The sequence below is a fragment of the Mesoplodon bidens genome, assembly GCF_964165515.1.
Source record: "Mesoplodon bidens genome assembly, chromosome: 3".
NCBI lineage: Eukaryota > Metazoa > Chordata > Mammalia > Artiodactyla > Ziphiidae > Mesoplodon > Mesoplodon bidens.
In genome coordinates this window covers 14,391,177-14,417,833 of record NC_138178.1, presented here as the reverse complement: position 1 = coordinate 14,417,833, position 26,657 = coordinate 14,391,177, and the positions used below count along the sequence as shown (strand labels likewise).

The 26,657-nt window shown below is 37.9% G+C and overlaps 1 protein-coding gene across 1 annotated transcript in view; it reads right to left on the bottom strand.

The window, feature by feature from the left end:
• Positions 1-26,657, bottom strand: part of NEBL (nebulette) — a 341,624-nt gene that overhangs the window by 164,361 nt on the left and 150,606 nt on the right. The window contains exon 4 of the mRNA XM_081229877.1: positions 3,450-3,557. Within this exon, the coding sequence (XP_081086003.1) occupies positions 3,450-3,557 (108 nt within the window). The remainder of the gene's footprint in view (positions 1-3,449; positions 3,558-26,657) is intronic.

Below are 26,657 nucleotides of genomic sequence, written 5' to 3'. Positions count from 1 at the left end.
AGCAATGCGGAAAACTAGACTAGCCAGAGTACCACTTTTCAGATTAACCCAAGTTTCTTATAGAAAAAAGATCCTTGAGTAATATGGAAAACCCGTGAGGTCACAGGAAAATTCATGAAGTTGTAGCCTTACAAATGAATAATAAACTCACTAGACTTCAGAATATTTAACAGCTTCTTTTCTTCAAGAGTAAATCCCTAACTCCTTGTGCACTGTTGGTAGGATCGTAAATTGGTGCAGCCACTATGAAAAACAGTATAGAGGTTCCTCAAAAAATTAAAAATAGAACTACCATATTATCCAACAATTCCACTTCTGGGAATATATCCAAAGGAAACAAAAATACTATCTCAAAAAGATATCCGCACTCCCATGCTCATTGCAGCATTATTCACAATAGTGAAGACATGGAAACAACCTAAGTATCCATCAATGGATAAGTGGATAAAGAAGTTTTGAGATATATGTATGTATATGTATACACACACACACACACACACACACACACAATGAAATATTATTCAACCATAAAAAACAAGAAAATCCTACCACGTTCAATAATATTGATGGACCTTGAAGGCATTATGCTAAGTGAAATAAGTCAGAGAGACTTATTGACAAATACTGTATGATCTCACTTATATGTGTAATCTAAAAAACAAAGAAACAAAAAAAACACACACCAAACTCATAGGAAAAAAGATCAGTTTTGTGGTTACCAGAGGGGTGGAGAGAGGGAGAACTGGAGGAAGGTGGTCAAAAGGTACAAACTTCCAGTTATAAGATAAATAAGTATTAGGAATGTAACGTACAACATGATGATTATACGTACAACTGCTCTATGATATATAGGAAACTTGTTAAGAGAGTAGATCCTAAGAATTCTCATCACAAAAAGAATATTTTCTGTTCTTTTTATTGTATCTATTTGAGATGATGATGTTAACTAAACCTATTGTGGTAATCATTTCACAATATATGTAAATCAAACCATCACGCTGCACACCTTAAACTTATACAGTAATGTATGTCAATTATTTCTCAGTAAAACTGTTAAGAATAAATCTCTAACAGTAATATTATGAAATCTCTATTTTCTTACTGCTATCCAACTAGTAATACGCCTCATCACAGCTAAAAGAACTACTTATACGACTGCTATCTATGGTTGCTAACATCAAGAAAGTTGCACAAATTTTTTTTTAAAAGATGTTATCTAATTTAAATACTTCTAAAAATCAGCACTGTCTATATTACAGGCTTAATCTAAATAGTATTTTGCATATACTGCTATGTATACGATAAATATAGATTTATACGTACCTGGGTTATAATGGTTTTTTGCATAATTAAGAATGGATCTGCAAACAGCCTCTGGTATTGAATAAAATGTATATTCCTGCTAATGATAAAGGTTGGTGAAATGATCAGTTCTTTTCTTATTAAATATGAAGAATGACTTAATTTGAATATAAATTAAAAGGCTTACCTTTGAATCAACTGCAATCCTTACGTTAGCTGTCATGTAGATGTCTTAAGTAGAAATGTTTAGTTCTTTTTGAAATAAATTTGCGATAGTTGAAGATTTATGAAGTAACTTTGTTTTATGCAGCATTATTTTTATTTTTTTAAAAAGGTTCTCCAAAAGTAATCCAAAAAAAGAAACATTACTGAATGTAACTGCCACTGGGACATATCTCTAATTTGTATTTGAAAAAACAAAAATAGGGTTTTGATTTAAGGAAAGAATGAAGGGGAAGGAAGACGATGGACTCAATCTTCAGTATTAATGATTGGTGGGGTTGTTAGGGTGGGTAGAAAAACTAAGGGACAAAAGCCATGGATCCTTACAAGTCAACCCTTTCTCTTCAAACAAAAAAGTCCTTACTGAAATAAAATGTCCATTTAAAGAGCAAACAGTGGATAAACCTTAGGGAATATGGCAAAACAAAGTGTCTGCTCTGCCTTCTCTCACTCCCGAAATAAATTTTTAAAATACTGAATAATTCTGTTTTTGAACTTTTGACCCATAAAATTCTTTCTCAGATTATAGCTTATGATTCTATCTGCAAATTGTTACTATATATATGTATATTATGATGATGGCCAAATACCAGTGAGTTTAAAACAATCTGCTAATTAAAAATTTCCTAGAAATTAATGCTACATAACTTAAAACATCTCGACACACAAATTTTGGTGATTGTACAAGTGACACACAAAATAGACTTCTCGTGAAAAATGGTATGCCTCTTGCATATTTGCTCATACTTTTATATCACGTACACAGTTGTTGATTTTCATTCATATTTCCTCTTGAATACCTAACAGAGTTAATTTTTTTCTGGAAAAAAAATCATTTTGATGCACTTCATATAATACTTTAGAAGAAACATAATTACCACTTTTAATAAGTACTCGGTTAACAATTTTGGTCCCTAATACGTTTTAAACTTCTGCTAGTCTCAATTTTCTTTTTCAAGAAAACGCTATTACTGAACAAGACACAGCTTTCAAATCCAAAGCAACTTCATAGGTAAATGTTTATTTCAAAAATTAGATGTAATATGCCATTTCAACAAATATCTAATTTAAAATATGAAATCTTAAATATACACAATTAGCAAATATGAGATTTCTCCAGATAGCTAACCTTATATGTATACATTGTATACTGTTCCAGTGCAAAAAATTAACTGATGGCTTTAATATTTACCTATACAAGTCCTAGTTTGGAAAAATTCAAAAGCTGAGAATCATTCAAAAAGAAATAAGATGCTAAATTACAATAATGTCTTTTAATAGCAATGTTATTATTTCTAAATACACAATTAATTTATTTAATTAAATTGATTTACTAAATAAATCAATTTACTAGATAAATCAGTTTAATAAATAAATTAAAAGTGTATTCAGAAATATACAGGCATACCTCAGAGATATTGCATGTTCAGTTCCAGAACAGCTCAATAAAGCAAATATCACATAAAGCAAGTCCCATGAATTTTTTGGTTTCCCAGTGCATATAAAAGTTATGTTTATACTATACTGTCATCTATTAAGTGTGCGATAGCATTATGTCTAAAAAAAAATGTACCCACCTTAATTTAAAAATACGTTATTGCTAAAAAATGCTAACCATAATCTGACAACACGGGGTTGCCACAAACCTTCTGTTTGTAAAAAACACATTATCTGTGAAGTGTAATAAAGCAAAGCATGATAAAATGAGGTATGCCTGTAGTCACTGCTATTAAAGTGTTAGGCTCTTAATAACTGTGATGAAATCAAAGGGAAGGAGTTTAAAAGGTTAACTTGGCATATTTTCTGAGGACACTGAGTACTGCTTGCAACCCATAGCAATAAGAACACTTCCAAGTTGCCCAATTTCACTTTCTCACCAGAAATACAAGTTAGGGTGTTACATCACTGAACAAAAGGTCACCTACGTTACTGATTTGTTCCTGAGTCCTCTTCAGCCTCTGTAGTTCAGGAGTGTCTGTAACAATGCTGAAGCCCCTTCCTTTGCTTTCTTCAAAATCTCTTTTGTACTTGACCTAACAGAAATAGAAGTGAAAGAAAGAAAGGAAGAAGAGAAAAGTAAGCAAAAGAATCACAAATCCCACTCAGGATAGACGGGGGCCATATAAGCTGCTAAAACTGGAAGCAGAGTCTCCAGGAACAGCTCTATGAGCAGGTGGCCCAGTGCATAGCTAGACTGCTTGGTTTGTGTTCCAGCAACCACTGTGTGACCTTAGGCAAGTTACTCAACCACTCTGTGCCCCGGTGGTCTCATTTGTAAAATGGTGATGATAACAACAATAATAGTATTTAAATAATGCTATTTAGTAGGTTGAAAGATAAGATCAAATGTCTTAATTCACATACCTAGCCCACAAGAAGCAAGCAAGTACTCCATAACAGTTATTATTATCATCATTAATAGTTATACTAAAACTGACAAAAATGTGGAAAAAGAAAGTTAAATTTGCTCCCATGGCTTGTCTTGTCAGTGACAAAGCATCTTTTTTGAGCCTGGACAGCACTATGGAGGAGGGAGACATACAACATTATCAACAGCAGCCCTGTCTTAACAAAGTTTTCATTCTGTTTCATAAGGCAAAGCATATGGATATGATTATACAATGTTGTACTGCCAAATGTTGACTATGTAAATGCTTACGAAAATATTTATAGAACAGGCCACACCTAGAGATTAAAAGGCTTCAAGCGCATGCCCTTGGCATACTGTGTGAGGTACCTAAGTTTTTTTCGGTATTTAAACATATTTCTTTTCTAATTACAACCCAGTGAGGCTGAATTTTACAGTTTCCTCAGGGGATTGGAATAGCTAGTGCTTAATCTTACTAGGGCCCCACCTCCTATTATTAGCATAATGACAATAACTGTCACACCAGTTAAATATCCTGCTTGTTAATGACTGAGATGGTTACATCACTTGGACTGTTCTTATTTTTTTAAAAGGCTAGATATCAGGACATATGGAAACATATTTTTGATAACTCATATAATCTCCATTTTCACATTCATAATTATCAGCTTCAAATTAAAACTTAAATTAATAATTAACATTTAGGGTAGCTAATAAAAATGATTCTGTAAATGCTACTTTCTATATAAATTTGAAAAGTCTCCTTAACTGATCATGGAATGACTGTTTTTGTTGAGTTGTGTTTGTATTTAAATACTCAATTCTCTCGGGCATTACTGTCCGTGAGGCTACTGGAAGATTTCCTTTTACCTGAAGAGCTTAAAAAAAAAAAAAAACTCAGATGACAATAAATAAAAAGAAACAGGTACTCTCATCACTTTTAGCCTAAGAATATCTAATTTTCCCTCCACATTTCATTTAAATGTATAAAAGTACTAAAACCCTTATTTTATTTCCATAAGTAAAAGGTCAAATAAACCACATTATTTTTCTTCTACAGAAAATGCTGAATGAGATTAGCCTTCTAACTCTCAATCTCTCAGCATGTGTGAAGATACACACCAGTACATTCTCAGTGTTTTATGCCTAACTAAGCAGGGAAGACATTTAGCTTTGCTTGAAGTAAGCACTAAGGTGCAGAGCAGTAAAATAATAAAAGTAAGAAAGATGGCAAGGTTATAGTAGCAACAGGAATGAAGAAATAAGAAGAAAAATCTATAAGCCAAGTTCTAATATCCCTAACACCAATTTCAGAGAAGACACTATCACATATTCTTTTTGTGATTAGCCTGGGGGTTTTTTTAATGGCAATTTCCAAAGAAAGAACTGAAAAGAAAAAACAGTAAATTTTGGAATCGTAACTTTTGAGTTAATTACCATTTAAGTGTCCTTTCCACATTCACAAGACACATAAGAATCATCTGATTTGGGCTTGCCACATTAAGTGACCAGTTTTGAAGAGTATACAATCACTTCCATAACTGGATTGCAGAGTTTTAGAAGATGTTTAATCCTTTTTTAATGGGGTGATCCACAACCAAGCCTCCTATACTCTTAGCATCAACTCAAGCACCAATCCACCCAGTAAATCTTTACTGCACACAGGGAGCCTTGGAGCCCTTAGTCAGTCCCTCTCTTTTCTGTACTCCCAGCCACGTACATCCTATCTCTCTACTTAGGTCTAATTTTAAATGTTATATCTGATGGTTTGGCAGGTATGCATAGTCTGATTCTGAGAGACAAGTGGATATAAAAATAAAAAGAGCTCAAAGGTCAGAGGGAGGTAAGAGGATTCCTCTCTTCAGTCTCATGTGTTTCCTCTGCTCTCACAACATGACCGCATCCAGCCAGTGAGAGCACTGCACCCTGGGCCCAGGAATCGGCCCACACACAGAAATCTGGTGTGTGTCCAAGAGCCCCAGATCTAGGACTTTGGTAGGAACTCTTGGGAAAGGGGTGCTCTTTCTCCACGGTCTGGCTAGTTTAGCAAGCTGTAAAACTGAAGCTGCTGGCCATAATTTGGCCACTACCCAATGATGATGAAGCCAACACAGAGGCAAGCAAAGCAAGAGATCATGAGAGACTCCTGACAACATCATTCGAGCACCTGGATCTAACTCTTCCTAAAGCCAGAACCACCAGGCTTACCAGTTAAGTGAGCTAATATCTCTCCTTTCAATAACCAAAAGAATTCTGATTAATACACCACCCCTAACATGCCTACAACGTATACACATGTACAGCGAGTTTCCCAGAATTATTAACATGTGAATTTCTCCTCGTTTACTTCTACACTCTGGTTCTTTCTATTTGTGACACAAGATTTACGAGTTTATAAAAATAGGGGATTGTATCAGGGAAAAAGCATTGCTTTAGCGGACAAGAGCCTAGATTTCACATCCCATCCCTGTCACTTACCAGTCACCTCACAGGTCTCCTAGCTTCTCTGAGCCAAAGTTTCTCCTCATTTCTAATTAGAGATTCTGATAAATTCTTAACTAATAAGGCTGTAGGGACTGAATGAGATAAATCACAGGGAAGAACTTTAGAAGGTATAAGGTATTGTGCAAATACCCAGCATTATCATCATCCTATTAGTTTTGCTTGACTTGAAAGGGTTACCCAGTTTCTGTCATAGGACATCAAAAAGAACAGTCCTAGGGCTTCCCCGGTGGCGCAGTGGTTGAGAGTCCGCCTGCCGATGCAGGGGACACGGGTTCGTGCCCCGGTCCGGGAAGATCCCACATGCCGTGGAGCGGCTGGGCTCATGAGCCATGGCCGCTGAGCCTGAGTGTCCGGAGCCTGTGGTCCGCAACGGGAGAGGCCACAACAGTGAGAGGCCCGCGTACCGCAAAAAAAAAAAAAAAAAAAAAAAGAACAGTCCTATAACAATCAGACAGATCATGGTTAACAAAGCAAAATATATTAAGAATCAGCTATTAGTTTACGTTTACTAATTTTACTAAAGTTATTCTAGAATAGATACTTATTTTTTGTTGGATTTGTGCAAATGATCAGACCCCTGCAAAACATCTTGGATGTGTCATCCAGTCACCACACAGGTGGAGATGAATCCTGACCCCCATCTGTGCAGGTGCTGGGCAACAATCTATCCCCCCCAAAAGGCGCACCCCAGGCTGTGCAAATCTGTAAGAACTGTGTGAAGAGTACTCTCGACCAGCTACTTGGGGTTCCTTGTACCTGACACAATGTTTCCTAACCTCAGCTCACGGGAAGCATGATGCATTTATTCATTAAAGCAGCGCCAGTGGTGCTGCTCTGTGAGCTGGACTGGCCTCCCCCCAGTCCCGAGCCTCACAGCTTACACCTGCCTATTAGAGCAGTGGAGTCACAGTCCCCTACTCTAGAACACGTGGAACTCAGGGACAAGGGCAAAGTCTTGTGCTTTGCAATCCAAGAACGTAGCATAGCACCTGGCCCATGTGAGTTGATTGAAAAATGATTAAGAAAGGGAAGAAGGGAGGGAGCAGGGGAGAGAGAAAGAAGGGGAGTAGAAGCAGACAACAGGAGTGTGGCCCAGACCCAGAGGTAAGAGAGGAACCCCATATTCAGGGACTGAAAATGGCTCCATTTGGCTGAAGAAGGGGGAAGAGCTGGGAGATTAAGCTAAGAAACACAGATCTAGATCAGATTTGGAAAGAAATTGCTAGCCATAGTGCTTATCTTAGTCCATTTGGGTTGATATAACAAAAAAGCCATTGACTGGGTGGCTTATAAACAACAAAAATTTATTTCTCACAGTTCTAGAGGCTGAAAAATCCAAGATCAAGGTGCAAGCAGATTCAGTGTCTGGTGAGAGCCTGCTTCCTGGTTCACAGATGGCCATCTTCTCACTGTAACCTCACATGGAGTAAGGGATGAAGGAGCTCTCTGGGGTCTCTTCTATTAGGGCACGAATCCCATTTATGAGGGCTCCACCCTCCTGACCAAATTACCTCCCAAAGGCCCCACCTCCTAATATCATCACATTGGGGATTAGGTTTAAACATATGAACTTTGGGAGGATACAAACAGTCAGTCCATCGCAGTGCTCTTATATATTAACATTAACTCAACAAGTATTCACTGAGCCTCATATAAGCTGCTCTTAGAAACTCCTGCTCTGTCCCCACTAAAAATGCCTTTTCTTCCCTATGCTTCAGCATTGGCTATAAAATTATCACCTCTGGTCTCTTGTCCTCTATCCTGTTAAAAAGTATTTTATGATGATTCTACAAATAACAATGGCAAATTATTCTAGGAATGTCATTCTTTGGAATCTCCTCAAATATTCACCTATTTTTCTTTGCTCATTCAACAAATATTTATTGAGCACCTACTATGAGCAAAGTACTGTTCCAGAGGTGGGAACAATGCAGCAAAGAAAACAGTCAATGATCCCTGCCTCATGAAGTTTACATTACAGCCAGAGAGAAAGAAAAGATGTGAAATTTATATAAGTTGAATAAATGGTATGTCAGTGGGGGGCTAAGAGAAAAATAAAGCAAGGAGATGAGAAGGGTCAGGAATGCTGCCCTTTTAAATAGGGTGGTCAGGGAAGGCCTCAGTGAGAAAGTGACCTTGAAGTAAGACCAGAATGAGGTGAGGGCTCTAAGCAGAGCAGCAACACACTGGACTTCTGGTTGAACAGGCTCTTTCTGGCCACTGTATTAACCCACTGGAGTGAGCAAAACAGAAGCAGGAGACCAGTAAGAGGGCAGGCAATTTTGGTCCTCCCCGCTGCAGTCGTCCACTATTAGAGAACATCCCAGGACCACAGAAGACAGAGAGTTCTTGGGCCCAGCCTGAGACCTTGGCCTCCTCAGGAGACCCAGTCAGGTGATCTGCATCTCCTGTCAGAAAAAGGCAGGAAGGACACAGAAGGAGGGAGCAGAGAATCAAGACACAACTGTGAGTTCAGAAAGAGGACATGTTGTACCTGGAAGGTAATGCAGTCTCAGTAGCCTGTAGGCTTATCCCTTCAAAACTAAATCAAGGCATTTTGAAAATGCATTCTTAAACTCAAATGCAAGAAATATATACAATGGGCAATTTGACGCCATGTTTTTCTTCAGAAGTAACTTAATATATTTCAAATACTGAATGCTACCTAATATTGATATGCTACATACACATGTAAATGCATGTGTACACACACACACACACACACACACACATTTATCTTCCTGTATTATAGATTAGAACCCTAAATCAAGAATCAAAAGACCTGAAGTTAAACCCTAATTCTGTCCTGTGATCTTAATTTGTTCAATTTCTCTAACACTCCTGATCCTCTGTTATAAAATGGAAAAAGAAAAAAATAGCAATATGCTACACAATGTTTGGAGGGTTAACATAAATAACATGGGAACATCAAGCAGCAACATGCCCTTACTAGGTCATTAGCAAATATTAGTTTCCTCCTTCTTATTAAATTTCAAAAATGACCCTTATTGCTTAAGTATGATTTCTGTCAATGTGTGCATGCTCAGTGATATTTTGTGTTTGGAGTCATCAGCAAGTAACACTCACAAGTTCAGACAGAGAAAGAGCCTGAAAACCAAGGGTGGTTCTGGCCAAGCTTAAGAAAAAGGCTCACAATGACAGAAAAGGAAAACTTAAAAACCAAAACAGTGAATGGAACTGCCAACTGAATTATTTGCTAATTCTGAAATATAAGTTCTCTCCCCCAATGCTACAAGTACCATAATTATTAATATTATAACAATGTACATAAATGAAGAAAATGAAAACGACTAATGAGAAAGGCCATTCTTAGGCAGAAAGCCATTTCTGATTAAAAAAAGCCAAGTGAACCAGAGACTGGTAAATTGTTGAATGATAAAGGAAAAGGAGATTAAAAGAGATCAAAGATGGGCACGTCCTACAGCTCAGCAGCTCCACACCCAAGTATGCTTCTCTCTAAAGGAACCCTTGCCCATGAGCATCTGGGGACATGGGCCAACATGTTCACAATAACATTTGTATTATCCAAAAAATTGCAAACAACTTAAGCAACCACAGGAGATGAATAAATTACTGTATATTCATAAAATATAATATTATCCAGGAGTAAAAAATAAACAGCTACATGGGTCCATACGGCTGAATCTCAGAAACATTTTGCTGAAGGAGAAAAAAGCAAGGAATACATACATATGGTGGTAAATAAGTGGGGGGAAAGGGACTTGATCAGCATAACAGGAGAGTTGTGAGGACATCTGCTCAGAGAAGGATGCGGGGGAAGCTTCACTGTTCATGGTGATGTTCAAGTTCTTCAGTTGGAGGTAGATCCACATGCGATCCCTTTACCATCAAGCTGTAAAACTTACATGTATGCGCCATATATTCTTTTGCATTGATCAAACATTTTACAATAAAACGTTTTCAAAGAAAGCAGGGACATATTGAAATGAGAACCCTGTTTACTACACATGCATCTCACACATAGCTAGGAAAGAGCATGGGAGAAGTGAAAGTAACAGTGAGAAGACAGCGGTCTATGAACCAGGAAGTTGGTCCTCATCAGACACTGAATCTGCAAGCGCCTTGGTCTTGGACTTCCCATCCTCCAAAACTGTGAGAAATAAATGTTCGTAGTTCAAGCTAAAAAAAAAAAAAAAAAAAAAGAAAGAAAGCAGGGACAGGGACTTCCCTGGTGGTCCAGTGGCTAAGGCTCTGCACTCCCAATGTAGGGGGCCCGGGTTTGATCCCTGGTCAGGGAACTAGATCCCACATGCTACAAGTAAAAGAACTAAAAGATCCCGCATGCCACAACTAAGACCTGGTGCAACCAAATAAATTTAAAAAAAAAATTTTTTTTTTTAAAGAAAGCAGGGACAGAGCTTTAAAACCCCAGATGGGGAAGCTGAGGTACCAGAGGTTAAAGAAAAATCATGAGCAAGTGAATAGGAAAAGAATCTCAAGGCCAGGAATTCAGTGGATATTTTCAGTCAGCTTAAAGACAAAACTTGGGTTTTCCATTAAGTGGCAAGTGACTTAGTCAGTGGCCATGATAGGCAGAAAGTTAAATTAGTCCCTCTACGTGTCTTCATCTTAATGAAGCTGTTTCACTATGTTGGCAAATGATGAAATGAGGCAAAAAGGCAAGAAAGGAGAAATCGAGAAGAGGATGAAAGGGATTCCAAACATGGATTAACGAGCAATAGTAGCAGTACAAGAGAATTCTTGGTGAATCACAATAGACCAGAGGGCTAAGAATAATCCAGGGGCAGAAGAGGAAGCAAAAAGAGGACATTATTTAGCCTTAAAGCAGCTTACCTTGTCCGATGATGTTTAACGGAAGCATAAAATCTACAGGCATGTTTTTACGGATTGATGTTATTCTGCCCTTTATGTCACACATTTTAAAGTCTCCATCTGATACAATAAAATCAGTGACCAATTTTATGATCTTTCATGACATGATGGATACTTTACTTTTCTTCCACGGGAGTTGTGAGGGTCGTGTCATTTTTAAACTACATGCAGAATTCTTAGTTTGATCTGCAAAATTCAGCACTCTATTATGTACCATCTTGTATAGTTCAGTAGATTTCAAAGTACTGGAGAATGTGTACCATATGCTTCCTTCTATCTCATTGCATTTTGCTTGGTGCTAAGCATGTATTAAAAGCTTAATAACTATTTCATGATTGATTACTACCAAGTTTTGTATCTTTAATATCTAAAATGCAGAAAATTGGCTAATCTTACAATGCTAGATGGGAATTAAACAACTACAAAGGAAAATCTGATTAAGGGATTTTTTTAAGGTGAAGTTAATTTTAACAAATGTTAAGTCCAATGAGCTCAGAAGTGAATTTGTTTTTTATAAATTAATCTCATAATTTGTAAACTTATGGTTAATTAAATAAAATTGAAATTTTAATTACCTTTTTAAACATAAGTAAAAAGCATTAAAAATAATTTTCATAGATTTCTAAGCCTTCAATCAGCCTTCCACTGTATTTGCAGAGGTACTTACTGGAATATTTACAGATTTGTCAGTATTCTAGGTATATTCACAATCCAACTTCATCAGTTTCGGAGTTCCTTTACTTTAAAATCATTGAAATCTACATTTTATTCTAAACAAGTACTCTGAATACATAATAAAAAGCATATCTTAATTAATTTCTCAATAAGCTAAGAAAATTAAAAATCACTCCTAAGACACTAAAGTGTAGCTTAGACGTTAACGGCTCAGGTTTAGGATTTTGACAAACTCATCTTGGGCCCCGGCTCCACCTCTTAATAGCTGTGTGACCTTAAGCAGGTTACTTAATCTCTCTGAGCCTCAGTTTCCCTGTGTACAAAATAAGCATAATTGTAGTACAGCACTGACAGTACGTTTGTGAGAATTAAATAAGATGATGATAATAATGCCTGCCATCTATCAACTCTCTATTACATCCCAGGCACTGCACGGAGTGGTTTATATATCATGCGAGCAGAGCCAGGGTGGGAAGGCTGGCAGCTAATGTGTAAGGAGGGCTGAGCACTCAACCCCTGTAAGCATGTGTTAACTTACAGCACCTAAACACCTAGAGAACGCTTCCTGCCGCATGGGCCAGGCACTGTGCCACCTGTACCTGGAAGCTCCTTCAGTCTTTTTAAGATCAAAATAGAATATGAATAAATAAAAGAAAAAGAAATTAAAATACGCTTCACCTATATTATCTTCAGATAAATCCTAGCAGGTACACAATTTAGTGCTCATTTTTATCGATGAAGGGCAGGAGTTTGAGGTGACAGAGCTAATAGGAGGCAGAAGTCTCTCTCTGGCATCTCCCCAGATATTATCTTTCAATTCATCGGACAATGAAAAAAAATGCCAAGATGAAAAAATCAAACTGAACATATATAAGATATAAACAATGTCCTGTAAATAATTAAAGAGGAAAGTGGAAGCAATTGAATATTTTTAAAAACTAATTTTAAAATGTTAAGAACTAAAATTTTAGCTAGCTCATTATCTGTAGTGCAATTTGTGGTGCCATAAAAGGGACAAAAATTATCACCCAAAGTAAAGTTTACCACAGCGCATACTTTTCACCCAAAATGTGTTTTCAGGTCTTTCTTTTGAAGGAAACACTTGTTTAAATTTTCTATTAGTAAGAATCAGGCCAGGGGGAAGAAGGTCATTGCCAAAACTCTGGTACAGGCATACCTTGGAGATATTGTGGTTTCTGTTCCAGATCACTGCTATAAAGCAAGTATTGCAGCAAGTATCAAGTCCCATGAATTTTTTGGTTTCCCGGTGCATATAAAATTTATGTTTACATTACACTGTAGTCTATTAAATATGCAATAGCATTACATCTAAAAAAACAATGTACATATTTTAATTAAAAAATAATTTATTGCTAAAAAGTGCTAACCATCATCTGAGCCTTCAGTGAGTCTTAATAGTAACATCAAAGATCACTAATCACAGATCATCATAACAAATACAATAATGAAAATGTTTGAAATATTGTGAGAGTTACCAAAATGTGACACAGAGACATGAAGTGAGCAAATGCTGTCAGAAAAATGGTGCCAACGCACTTGCTTGACGTGCGGTCGCCAGAAACCTTCAATTTGTAAAAAACGCAGTATCTGCAAAGTGCAGTAAAGCAAAGCACAATAAAATGACGTATGCCTGTACTGATGGAACTATTGATTCAAACCAAAAAATCATATCTGCACTGATGAAGAAAATTAGTGCCTAAAATATACACATATAATGCATATTTCACCGAGAATCTCACAATAGAAAAATGTAACTAATCCACCAAATTCTACCTATGAGTTACAAATTACTCTGGGGAGAACATTAAGTATTTGGTGATGATGATTAACTTTTCCAGGAAACTAAAGTACCATCCAATTAACTATTCAGGTACTAAAGAAGCAAAAAACAATTAATATTCTAATACCTGATTTAGCCCTGAAGAGTAATTGACTCATAGAGCCTGACTCGATGATTTATGTTGCCATGTTACTTTTTAAATAACATATAATTATTCAGACAATTTATGAATTTTGATTTCTGAACACGTGTTCTCTTAACTATTAATCCTTTAGAAAGAGCCAGTCTCATCCCATTACATGATTATGTTTTTTAAATATACACGGCCTAATTCACACACAGAGTAGAATATTATTCAAATTATTTTGAACCAGAAGATATCATGCAACTTTAAATTAAGGAGAGGATGGATAAGAAGTTACAACGGGGAACATTCCTGTGTGCATATTCTGAATTATAAAGTATTAGAAAATGGGTAATTTCCAGTGAGGATAAAGCTAATTAGCAAATCAGTCATTCAGAAAAGAAAGCTACATTCAAACTACAGTAAAGAGATAAGGATAAAATCAAGAATCAAGCAAATGTAAACAAACAGAGCTGAACTAACACAAAACAGTCATGAAAGTGAAAGTAACCTGTTCTTAATCTCAGAGTCACAGCTGATGAAAGTGACAGATGATCCCCCACCCCCAAGCTTTTCTTACATGCGCCTGCTTCCTAACAGATTGATATTGTCCTTAAAATTGGCCCTAACAACCCTCCCACACCTGCAATAGCATTATCCATCAGGCAACATCGACTGTTTTTCTGTAAGAAAACGTGCTTCTTCCACTTCTACAAAACTCGGGGGGAAGGAAAATAAAAACTATAACAGCAAAAACAAAGGAAAAAAGAATGCAGAAGAAGAAAAAATCTAAATACATTATACACTTAATATGCACACAAATGACACTGAGAATAGCTTCCACGATAGATACTTTTCCCCACCCAGAAAAAACCATGGATCTCAGTAAGGCTTTTTAATCAAAAGAAAAATTTTAAGATTCAATCCTTAATATGGAATTTTATTTAAAACATAAATTTCCCAGAAATGTTTACAGTTTATTAACATACCTATACTACAACTAGAAACGTAGTCCTAATTCAGGTCTTCCACAGGGAAGAGCCTATGAGAAATAAATACATGAGCAGTGCTAAAGAATGAAGTGAAGAATTATGGCTACTTATGCTTCTTAGTTAAGAGTGAGAGCTTCACACTGATTACAGGTGTTAGTTTTGAGAAATGCTGGCTAGTTGCCTCCCTGCTATGCTATAGCAGCCATGATTTATTAAAGAGATACAAGGTATCAGACATTATACTAGGCATTTGACAGACTATCCTGCTCAATCTTCAAAATCACTGTAAAAGAGATGTCTATTTACCATTTTCTACACATGAGAAATGTAATGGAGACGACTATTGTTTGGTCCGCCCCCAACCTCCTTCTGGTAACGGTCCCGGGCCCCATTCACCCATGTAGGTCTTCTCAAGAGCTTTCGTTTCCCTACAGGACACACTTTCTTAACCGCCAAGGATCGTCCCAAAGGCAGTCAGTCATCTGGCCCAAGCTAGTCCAAGTCCAGATGTTGAGGGGGTTTGGGAATTGAGATCCAAAGTGCAGAATGAGTCTCTCCCTCTGGCAAGTAAAACTCTAAGACATGGGCTTCCCTGGTGGCTCAGTGGTTGAGAGTCCGCCTGCTGATGCAGGGGACACGGGTTCGTGCCCCGGTCCGGGAAGATCCCACATGCCGTGGAGCGGCTGGGCCCGTGAGCCATGGCCACTGAGCCTGCACGTCTGGAGCCTGTGCTCTGCAACGGGAGAGGCCACAACAGTGAGAGGCCCGTGTACAGCAAAAAAAAAAAAAAAACAACTCTAAGACATAAAACTTTGAAACTGTCGACAGCCAGGCTTGCTGCCACCAGAACCCAAAGGGGCAGATGCCGTCCATCAGCCAAAAAGAGTCGTGGCCTGCTGACTTTTGAGTCCTGATTCACACTGTTCCTGAAGCTGAAACAGGCACATTCCTGTCCATAGATTTGTGTACCTTAATATTCTCAAAAGAAATTATCATTTTGTCCAAGTGAATGAGGGTTGGGTTTTCCATCTCTTACAGCCCAGAATCCCAGCTAATACAGGAAACTGTGACTTGGTGATTAAGACACAAGCCTAACATCACCGCCTGGTGAGCAGTAGAGCCAGGATTCAAAGCCAGATCTGCCGTCTTGAAAGCCTTGGCTCTTTCTAGCCTATCACACCACGAGATGGTAATTCAAACACTTGATAAACTTCAAAGGCCTTCATTTAGATTGAAATGTAATTTTGATGAAAATCATCATTACTTCTTCAAAAAGACTAGATTTTAAACAACAGTGTAAATATCTTAATGTTTAAATTGTCTCACATGTTACATTATCCCGTACTGGATCTCTAATGGTTACAAACACTGCCAGTTAGGTGCTCAGTTAGGTGTTCATCAAGTGAGTAAGAAGCTAAGGTAACCACTTCAAAATGAAACTTTAACATGATTGCCTTCTTAAGCATCAACTTAAAAAGGTCTGTAGATGATTCAATATTTTCACTTTTAAATTCACTCTGATTTCCAACATGAAAAATTAGATACTAAGTAATTCAAGAAAATCCAAAAGTTTAACACTATAATTAGAAAAAAATTACTGCATGTCTGCACATCGATTAATATATTATCTTGGTTATATTCCTATGAAGTTTCATGATTCAGTGTAATTTCATGGTGCTATAGGTACAATTCTATTCCTCCCTTGCTGACCTAAAAGTCTCCTCTTTGGTCTGAAAACATGAATGGAGTTTTGGTGGGTCCATTTCCCAAAAGGACAAAGGATCTTTCTTTTCCCTCCAGAATAAACATCTCAAGAAGAAACAGTTTTGTTTTGTTTTTTCTCTCTGCAATGTGGAAATAGAAAAGAACTGGGTTTTATAGTTACAAAGAGAAAGAAGAAAAAAATGTAAACGGAAGAGAGTGGCCAGTTTGAGTTGACACAGATAAGTGTTTTAACGTCTCTTAATAATTCTAATTTTGGAATGGTATTCTGCCTGAGCCCATGAACATCTCACTTATACATTTCACAGTCCGTGAGAGTACAGCTATTTGAGAAACAGGAATAAGTTGGCATTGCCAGGGAGCCAGGTGGTTCCACTGTTTGGAAACCATCTGGTCTGAGTTTTCTCTTTGTCAGCACCATCAATACTTCTGTAGCGAGAGCTATTATAGGGATTGTGTGTTTCATTTCTTTAAATAAGCTCAAACAAGACTACCCTGAATATAAATTCATTATTTCTTTGAATTGTGCTTGCAGAGTATAATGAAACCCTTGTCAAGATGAGTTACACTTGAATGCCTACATGCATTCCATAACTTCACAAACCCAAGTGGCAAAATACTGGAAGTATCCCTAGAACTCCAGCAGCATCTCTTGGACACATTAACCTTTAAGGGGGTAACTACTGTCCAACATGCCACTGGTAAAATGGGGGATTTTCTGCTGAGGTAGATGCCAAGGCAAAGATACATATTCAATGTGGGCAGTAAAGAGATTTAGATATTGGGATAGCTCAGAGGTACAAGTTACTTAATCAATCAAGGAAAAAAACAGAAAGGCTCTAAGAAACTTAAACCTATTAATCCTAGACTCGACCGACTCCTCATCCAACAGAGGATATGACAAATCAATGAGCAATACCCATCAAATCATTGCCTGGGCTGCAGAACACAGGACGACAAATGTACTGCAAGCACTGGGCCTTTACCTCCACCTAAAAGAAAGGGGCACTGCTTACTAAAAATACCAGGCTCTCCGTAACACACATATGTGAACAGACACTGGCATTAATAAACCTTGTCTTCTAAGACCTTAATCTCAGCTTCAGTCAAAGATAAAGTTTCCAGACCCAGATGTTTTTATCAGAATACCCAAAGTCAAATCTCCCTAAATGCCAGCATCTACCTTCCAACGGCAGGCCTCCGTTTCACTGCCCTTTAGATAGAAGCTGGAAGTCACCATGTCACATTCACTTAAGAAGGGACAAATTAAAGAGGTTAAAGTACTGACCTACAGTTAAAAGAGAAAGAAAGTGAGGCCGTAAGAGATTTTACTTTCTTCTCTCAGCAGGTCACCCTCATCCCCCTGCTTTGCACCAATGTTTGACTTGTCAAAATTGCTTTGTTGCATCTACACCTGACATCTAAATCATTTGACAGGCACATAACCTTATCAAATTTCTAGTTATAGTACAAATAGAGGTAACAAAGCGTATCCACTGAAATTGATAACAGCTCACACAAAGAACCACCAAGCTGTGACTGCAGAAGAGGAGACAGCCCCTACAGGCACCCTGGCCTGGGAGCCCACAGGAAGAGGAGGAGGGGCTGCAGCCAGTTATTGCTGCTCCCATTCTTCTGCTCAGATTGAAGCAACCAAAAGGCCCCTCACTGGGGGTGAAAGAGATTGTGCAATGAGTGGTATCTGTCCACTCCAACTAGCATTTTAACTTAAAAGGCAAATGGAACAAAAGCATCAGAACAGTAGCTTTGAAAGGCGCCTGCCAACCACCATTTGCCCTAATACACTGTCAGGTTGTTAGGTACCATTTCTTAATTCAGAATGCAATGCAACCAATAACCAATACATCCCTGGTTTTATCTGTAACTCAAGCCAAATGCTCATCTCTAGTCTTTGCTCAGGAACAAATAGGGAAAACAGTGTTACCAAAAAAGAAAATATTTTGAGGTAATGTATCACATTAAAAAAATTAATCTTAAAATCATGATATGAAACCAAAAAACCTTTGAAAATCTGTTTTCTTCGTGTGAATGTTCTGGGCTCCCAATAATTATGGAAAACACTACAGAAAAAAATTAAGGAAATAAATACGAAAAATATATGTAATCAGCGAGACAATTCCCAGTTAAACAGGACAGACACTGAAATTAGATTTAAATTCACCCACCCATAAATATCCCAGCTTCCTAAACACCCCCCTGGTCTGAAACCTGTTAACCCCAGGCCCAGGAAAGACTCATCCAGGATTAAATACTCTAATCCAAACACCAAATCCTTTTACTTTTCTAAATGAGGAAGGTACAGCTTACCAGTATCAGATTACTTGATCTGTGAGTCTATCCTATTCACCACATTTCTGGGTGAAATTAACAAGTTGCTTTCCAAGTCTCCAGTCTCCTCTCATTTCTTTTTCTTCACCTCATCCCACCCAATTGCCAGCCTCAAGTGCTAATGATCGTCTCTCCTCAGTATCTCAAATGCAACCTACTTTTCTCCATTGCCTTCACCACTACCATTCCCAAGCCATCACCATCACTCACTTGAATGACTGCGATCCCTTCCTACTAATCGTTTTGCATGTTGTCCTGTCTCTGCAATCTGCATCCAAAATGAGTTTTCAAAACTGCAAACCTGGGAGCCCCCATGTCTCCCCTCATTGGTTCCACTTCTTGCCACAAAAGTTGTTGGTTCCCCAACCACCTAATATACCTAATTATGGTTAGAGAATTATTCAATATAATTATATATATTTGTATGTGTATATATATATATATATATATATATATATATATATATATATATATAAACTTTAAGTGGTATTTTTGGGTAGGAACATACATCCATCTTTTAAAAAAGAAATGGGGAAGATGAGCATGAAAACAATAAAAATGCATAAAATAATTAGATAATTTCTGAACAAATGAAATTTCTACGGATCTGGCATTGTCCACTGAGTGTCACAGATGAACCTGACAAAAATATGATGTATATGTGAATATTCAGTAGGAATAACAATAAATCCAAAATATACAGGATGTACTTGGATGTTTATTTAATATATGATTTTTTCCCTTTTTAATGGAGATGCAAATGATGAAATCTTGGTATTTCTTATATGAGAAAACCCGGAGTCAAGGTATGAAACCATCATTCTTTTAGTGACATTTGAAAACCAAATACTGAAGGAAAATCAACAGAATTATTTTTTACCTGAAGAGAGAAAGATTTTGCCTGGGAGCAATAAGATAAAAACAACAAATTCAAGTAAGTAAATACAAAACTGCTAAAACATTCATTCTAGTTCATTTCAAACCATCAATAAAAGGCAAAGCAAATTTTTAAAAAATCTGTGCTTTAGATATTATGTCAATTTCTTTATTAATATAGAAAATAATAGAGAAATACCTTCAAAACTCTTAATGAAAATGATTTCACCAAAAAAAATATAAACTCACCAGAATTATCTTTCACCTAAATAGAGAAAAGTTTTGAAGTAGTCTCAGCCAAAACTATTGACCAAGTGTGAAGGGTAGGATGATTCTAGACAAGTAAGGACTCAAGATTTACCAACCACATACCTTTTCTCAGAAAGCTACTGGAGGATGTGTTCCACCAAAAAGAGGGAGTAAACCAAGAAAGAAGACATGGTATCCAAGAGTTAAAAAAAAGAAAAAAAAGCAAAGGGAAAGCCCAGCGTAATGGTGAAGAGAATCCCAGGACAAAGCTATTCAACAAACTCAGAGAAAAAGCAGTCCAGATTCGAGTAGGAGACAAAAAGCTCTGGGAGGAACATCTCAAGAAAAAAAGCATTGAATTGATAGATTACCTAATGCATGTAGATCTAGTGAAAGGACTTTTAAGACTATCAGAGTGTGGAGATAAAGTAGGTACAAAAGAAATTAGCAACTCTAGGAATAAAGAAAAAAGGTTTTCAAGAAAGAAAGTATAATCATAGTACATTCATTGGCTTAGCCAGGAACAATATTTAATAGTCCAAATACAGGCATACCTCATTTTATTGCCCTTTGCTTTACTGCACTTCATGGATATCACATTTTTTTACAAATTGGAGGTTTGTGGCAACCCCGCCTCAAGCAAGTCTATCGGTGCCATTTTTCCAACAGTATCTGTTCACTTTATATCTCTGTGTCACATTTTGGTAATTCTTGTAATGTTTCAAACTTTTTCATAATTTTCATATTTATTATGGTGATCTGTGATCAGTGATCCCTGATGTTACTATTATGACTCACTGAAGGTTCAGTGATGGTTGGCACTTTTTATCAAAAAAGTATTTCTTCATTAAGGTATCTATATATTTTTTTTAGCCATAATGCTATTGCACACTTCAGCATAGTGTAAACATAACTTTTACATGCACTAGGAAACCAAAAATTCGTGTGACTCACTTTATTGCAATATTCATTTTATTGTGGCACCCAACCCACCATATCTCTGGGTTCTGCCTGTAAACAAAGGATACTGAAAAACCAAAAAAATGTGACATAACTATATTGGGTGGATCGGGAGGGGCGGTTTAACAAAGAATAGATCTTCTTCTTCCATATCAAAAAGTCAGTAGATAACATCTAAAAAAATTTTAAGCTTACAAATAGTAATACATAGAATAGACAGGTGCCAGAAAGAAAATCAAAGGCTTACAAGTGGCTGTCTCTGGAGAGAAGGAATTAGAGGTTGGAAGAAGTACAGAGGGGACTGCTGTATCTTATTAAAATCATAAGTTATGTACTTTGAAACTCCGACAAAAATTTAAAATGAATAAAATACATATGCCATTCAAAAAAGTTTTTAAGGAGAAAGAAGCAACTTTCTTTACCACACTGCTTGTGCTAACTAGCTTTTCAAACCCAGTCTTGTAGTAATTTCCCTTTTATTGAGAAATAAAGTCATCGTGGCAAAGATAAAGGTAGATATGATGTCACTGTTTCCATTATTGATAAGAATGGCCCATACTTTGCATATTTATCCCATATTCTGTCACCAATAAATACTCGATCAATTACTGTAACAAAAACTCAGGTTTGATTTCACATAGCAAATCCCTGTGATAAAAGGGGTGTTGGAGATGTGTATGTAGTGTTATGATTATGAACCAAGATAGACCTGTTTTGTCTACATGTGATGAAACCTACTGCATTAACAGCAAATACAGTCATATACAGTGCTGGGGTTGGTCACGGCCAAAAGATCCAAAGGTCATCTGTGAACAGGCTAAGTGATACCTCTGTCCAGCTTTAGTGATCACTAAGCTCAGAAAAGGGAGAACCAGGAAAAAGAAGGAAAAAATTGAGTGCTTTAAATAGTGGAAAAGAAACTGAAAGAAAAGTAGCTGGAGAAGAAAGAAGAAATGGAAACGGGCAGATGCACCAACATCTACAGTGCATCTACAGTATATTCATTGAGGTTATGTACATACAGTGTAGATGGCAGGGTTATCGTGGGCAGCAGTGGAGATGACCACCATTCACCAGTACCCTTACTGGTGAACTCAGCAAACTGTCAGTGGGGGCCACTAACACAGAGACAGCCCCTCCCACCTCAGTGCCAGGGTGATGACAAGGATTTACGCACTGCCGGCACCACCCTGAAAGCTAGAAATGGCTTTGCTTAGAGGCTTAGCAGGTCCTGTCCCAGGACCCAGCTCTTCTTGCTGCTTTTGCTAGCAAGAGTTAGAGTTATTTTCTATTTAGGTATCAATACTTTTTGAATCGTCTTATAGACGGAGCATATTTTAAATTGATTATTTCTCCCTTCTAAGAGGCAAGACTTTCACATTTTCCCAAGTCTGATCAGAACGGTTCAGACATTCCATTGAAGCCTCTTACCACACTGACATCCTGTGGATCGCCCTAACTTTAACACACAGGTGATTTCATTTACTGTCTTACTACACGGGAACAAGCTCAAACCTCATGTGCCGGAAGGAGCAAGGGCTACAGGACACATAACATTCAAAAAGAGTCTTATTGGTTCAGGGACAAGTCCTACTGGAGAGACAGTCTGCCGAAAGTGGCTTCAAATACTAATACCAGCCCTCCACCAAAAGGCATTTTAATGTTAGTTTTACAGAAAGAGAAAAATAGTTTATCTCACTCCCTTCCTAGTATTATGAAGTGAAAGATTCTATGACATTTCACAGTAAATGCAAAACCACATAATGATTACTTTATGAGGTGGAAAGCACAAATTATCCCCTATATTGTGGTCGCTATTTGTTATTCTCTGACCACCCAGCATCCACCACCCCTTCTTTTGGTGTAACACCCTTACTTTCTTTTGAGAACTCAGCTCTCCCCAGCTCTCTACAAGGGTGGATTATGTGACTTGGAAGTGGCCAGACAGTGTAGTGCAGTCCCCTTGATTTGTTCAACCACTGACACAATAGCAAATCAGGACCAGAGAGAAACAGTGGGATCACTGGTGGGGGCCTCTTCTTCACGGAACTGGCACCTACAGAGATGTAGGCTGAAGGTATGGCAGCTGTCTTTCAGCCACATAGGTAAGCCAGCCTGAAAACTGAGTTGTCACATAAGACACAGGATTAAGAGATGGAGAGAAACTGGGCCCCAACGAAACCCTTTGAGCCCCTATAGGCAGCCCTGCCCTAAAACCAGTTTCACCCTTGGGCTCTTCAGGCACCTGAGGCAACAATTCTGAAGCCAGGTGTGGTTGAGTTTTCTGGCACTTGCAACAAAAAAAAGCCCTAATTAATATACATTTTGTTAGTGGATAAAATTTCAGAATGGGTTTTAGAGGCTTCCAGATTACTTTCCTCTCAGTATCATACCTGTCATCTGTTGGGCTAAGACTTAACACAGCTGTTTGTGATCAAAGCTCAACTATACACACCATGAGAAAAGTGGTTCCGATAATCCCAAACCGCAGATACCTGCCAATCATCTGCATGTGGTTTGGCAATCCATCGTGCAGTTAAAGAAACAAACAAAAAAAAATCATAAAACACTGTCTAATTTTTTTAAATTAATTAATTTATTTTTGGCTGCATTGGGTCTTCATTGTTGTCCGCAGGTTTTTCTCTAGTTGCTGCGAGATGGGGGCTACTCTTTTTTTTTTTTTTTTTTTTTTTTTTTTGCGGTACGCGGGCCTCTCACTGTTGTGGCCTCTCCCGTTGCGGAGCACAGGCTCCGGATGCGCAGGCTCAGCGGCCGTGGCTCACGGGCCCAGCCGCTCTGCGGCATCTTCCCGGACCAGGACACGAACCCGTGTCCCCTGCATCGGCAGGCGGACTCTCAACCACTGAGCCACCAGGGAAGCCCTGGGGACTACTCTTTGTTGCAGTGCACAGGCTTCTCATTGAGGTGGCTTCTCTTGTTGTGGTGCACGGGCTCTAGGCGCGCCGGCTTCAGCAGTTGTGGCACGCGGGCTCAGGAGCTGTGGTTCACGGGCTCTACAGCGCAGGCTCGGTAGTTGTGGTGCACGGGCTTAGTTGCCCCGCGGCATATAGGATCTTCCCACGCCAGGGCTCTAACCCATGTCCCCTGCACTGGCCGGCAGATTCTTAACCACTGTGCCACCAGGGAAGTCCCTAAATATATTTTTTAACAACCCCTCAAATGGGAGTCCCCTTCCCCAACTGACTGCAGATAAGTAAAGAACAGTTAAACTTGAGCAAGAATTCTGTGTTCCAGAATTTGCTGGGATGTCACCATTTGAGATACTAGTGAAAACCACACTTAGGCAAAGCAAACAATAATATAACGAAAATATTATTTTAAACTATTTTCTGAAGAGGAGATAATTCCAAAAAATGATTGAAAACAAGATAACTGTGATTTAGCTGTGTATGCCTGGTATTTCTGTTGAAAGGTGTTTTCTCCATTATGCAGAATTCCTAAAAACCTAAGAACAGGAACTGGCAGGCATCCCATTTATACCCTTTTGAATGATCTAGCACATAGTAAGTATTCAAAAGTTCTTACTATCTCCTCCCCCCTCCAAAATCTTTCCAGTCATTTTGATATTTTCTAGTCATTTGTTTTTTCTAGTCATTTTGGTATTTTCTTTTTCAATAACAGTTTTGTTTAGAAATGCCCACATAAAGAATAATAAATTCTCATATGAGGACAGTTATGTCTTAAGTAAGAAAGAATGCCAAGTTTTACGTAGATCTGAGCAGATCGACAATAAACTTAAAATGCTTCACAGTAAGATCTCACAATACTCACTAGAATGTTTTAACTATAAAGTCATACCTGGGTACCTGAGGGGGATTGGTTCTAGGACCCCTCATGGATACCAAAATCCAAAGATCCTCAAGTCCCTTACAGTCGGCCCTCCATATCCACGGATGCAAACCCACAGATACAGAGGGCCGACCATAATCTGATTTAAGTAAAGAATAAGGAAAATGCTAAGGCTGGAAGCTGATATTCCAGGTGGGTAGAAACCCCACTCCCTGGAAACAGCATTGCAGGGAGTGGGTCAAGCTGGTGAAGGAACTTGCATTGTAAACTTGGAGCTGGGCCTAACAAGCTATGTGACCTGAGCAGGTTCCCTGAGGATCCTATCTCTTCACTTGGTAAGGTGAGAAAGTTAAACTAGATGATCCCAGTAGGTCTTGTAGAATGCTAAATATTTGAGCTTCCTCTTATAAAATCATCTAGAGAATTAACCATGAAAAATGGTGAGAACAATTATCCTGAGACAGCTTATAATAAGCACCAAATAAAAATATAATGACTGTGCTTCTATTCTAAGGCAAAAATGTACACTAAACTTCAACCATGGCTTAATTTCAATATATTTTAGAATTCTTTTCAAAACTCATCAGTGAAATAAAGGGAGTTTTCTGATTAACCTTTGGCAAACCGTAACACCGAACTTGGGAAAAAAAACTCTTTCCTTAATCACTCCAGTTCTCTATAGCAATAAACATAACAGTTGTTCTCAAATTGCAAAGTCTTATGCCCAAAATATCTGTTCCTAAGGATCCACAGGCATCCAGTGATAACTAGTGCAGTCTAATGTGTACAGGGTAGAGAGAAATTACAGTAACTGGCTTGTCCAGGGACAGAGCCCAAACCTTGGCCTCATTAATAAACTGAATGGGCCAACTGGGCAGCCCCATCACAAACTAATGAGACATATGCACTTACCTCTGCTAAGAGAGGCTCCAGAAAAATGCTACACATGATACACACAGCCAAGAAAAAAAATGCCTAAACGTATCAGATGCTACGAAATACTGGTTTCTTACGGTTAACTATAAGTTATACTTTAGTTAATCAAGTCCTACTTTAAATGCCTCAGAGAGTTGGTCTCTAAAAATCTTTTAGAGCAATTACTTTCTTAAAGCGAAAGTAATTTACCTTAATTTATCTATTCTGTAAATCCATGTCATTTATCAAAAGGTAAAATTATTAAACAGCTCACCCAATTAATTTTTAGTCAAAACTTATAAAGAGGGAGGGCTTCCCTGGTGGCGCAGTGGTTGAGAGTCTGCCTGCCAATGCAGGGGATACGGGTTCGTGCCCCCGTCCGGGAGGATCCCACATGCCGCGGAGCGGCTGGGCCCGTGAGCCATGGCCGCTGAGCCTGCGCGTCTGGAGCCTGTGCTCCGCAACGGGAGAGGCCACAACAATGAGAGGCCACCGTACCGCAAAAAAAAAAAAAAAACAAAAAAAACAAAGAGGGAAAAGAGCACTTTCTATCAACGCTTTCCAGGCAAACATTTAAAAATCCAACAGCAAGTTTAATTTAAAAAAAAACAAAACAAAAAACTCTACAAACTTCTTTTAAAAAAAAAGATTATATTAAAAACAGGTACACAAAGAACACACAGTAAAAATCTAATATCAAACTTGTGAAAGCTACACTGACTTCCACCATCATTTTAAATCAAATTATCATGATGTTATTTCAACTTAATAACAAAAGTATTTGTTTCCAAGTTACCCGAACAATGTAGTTGTCAGTTTATTTGACAGGGTCCAGAGGACAAAACTAAATAATCTAGTGGAATGGAATGTTATTTGTGTTTTTCATATAGCACAAAATAAAATTTTGTACTA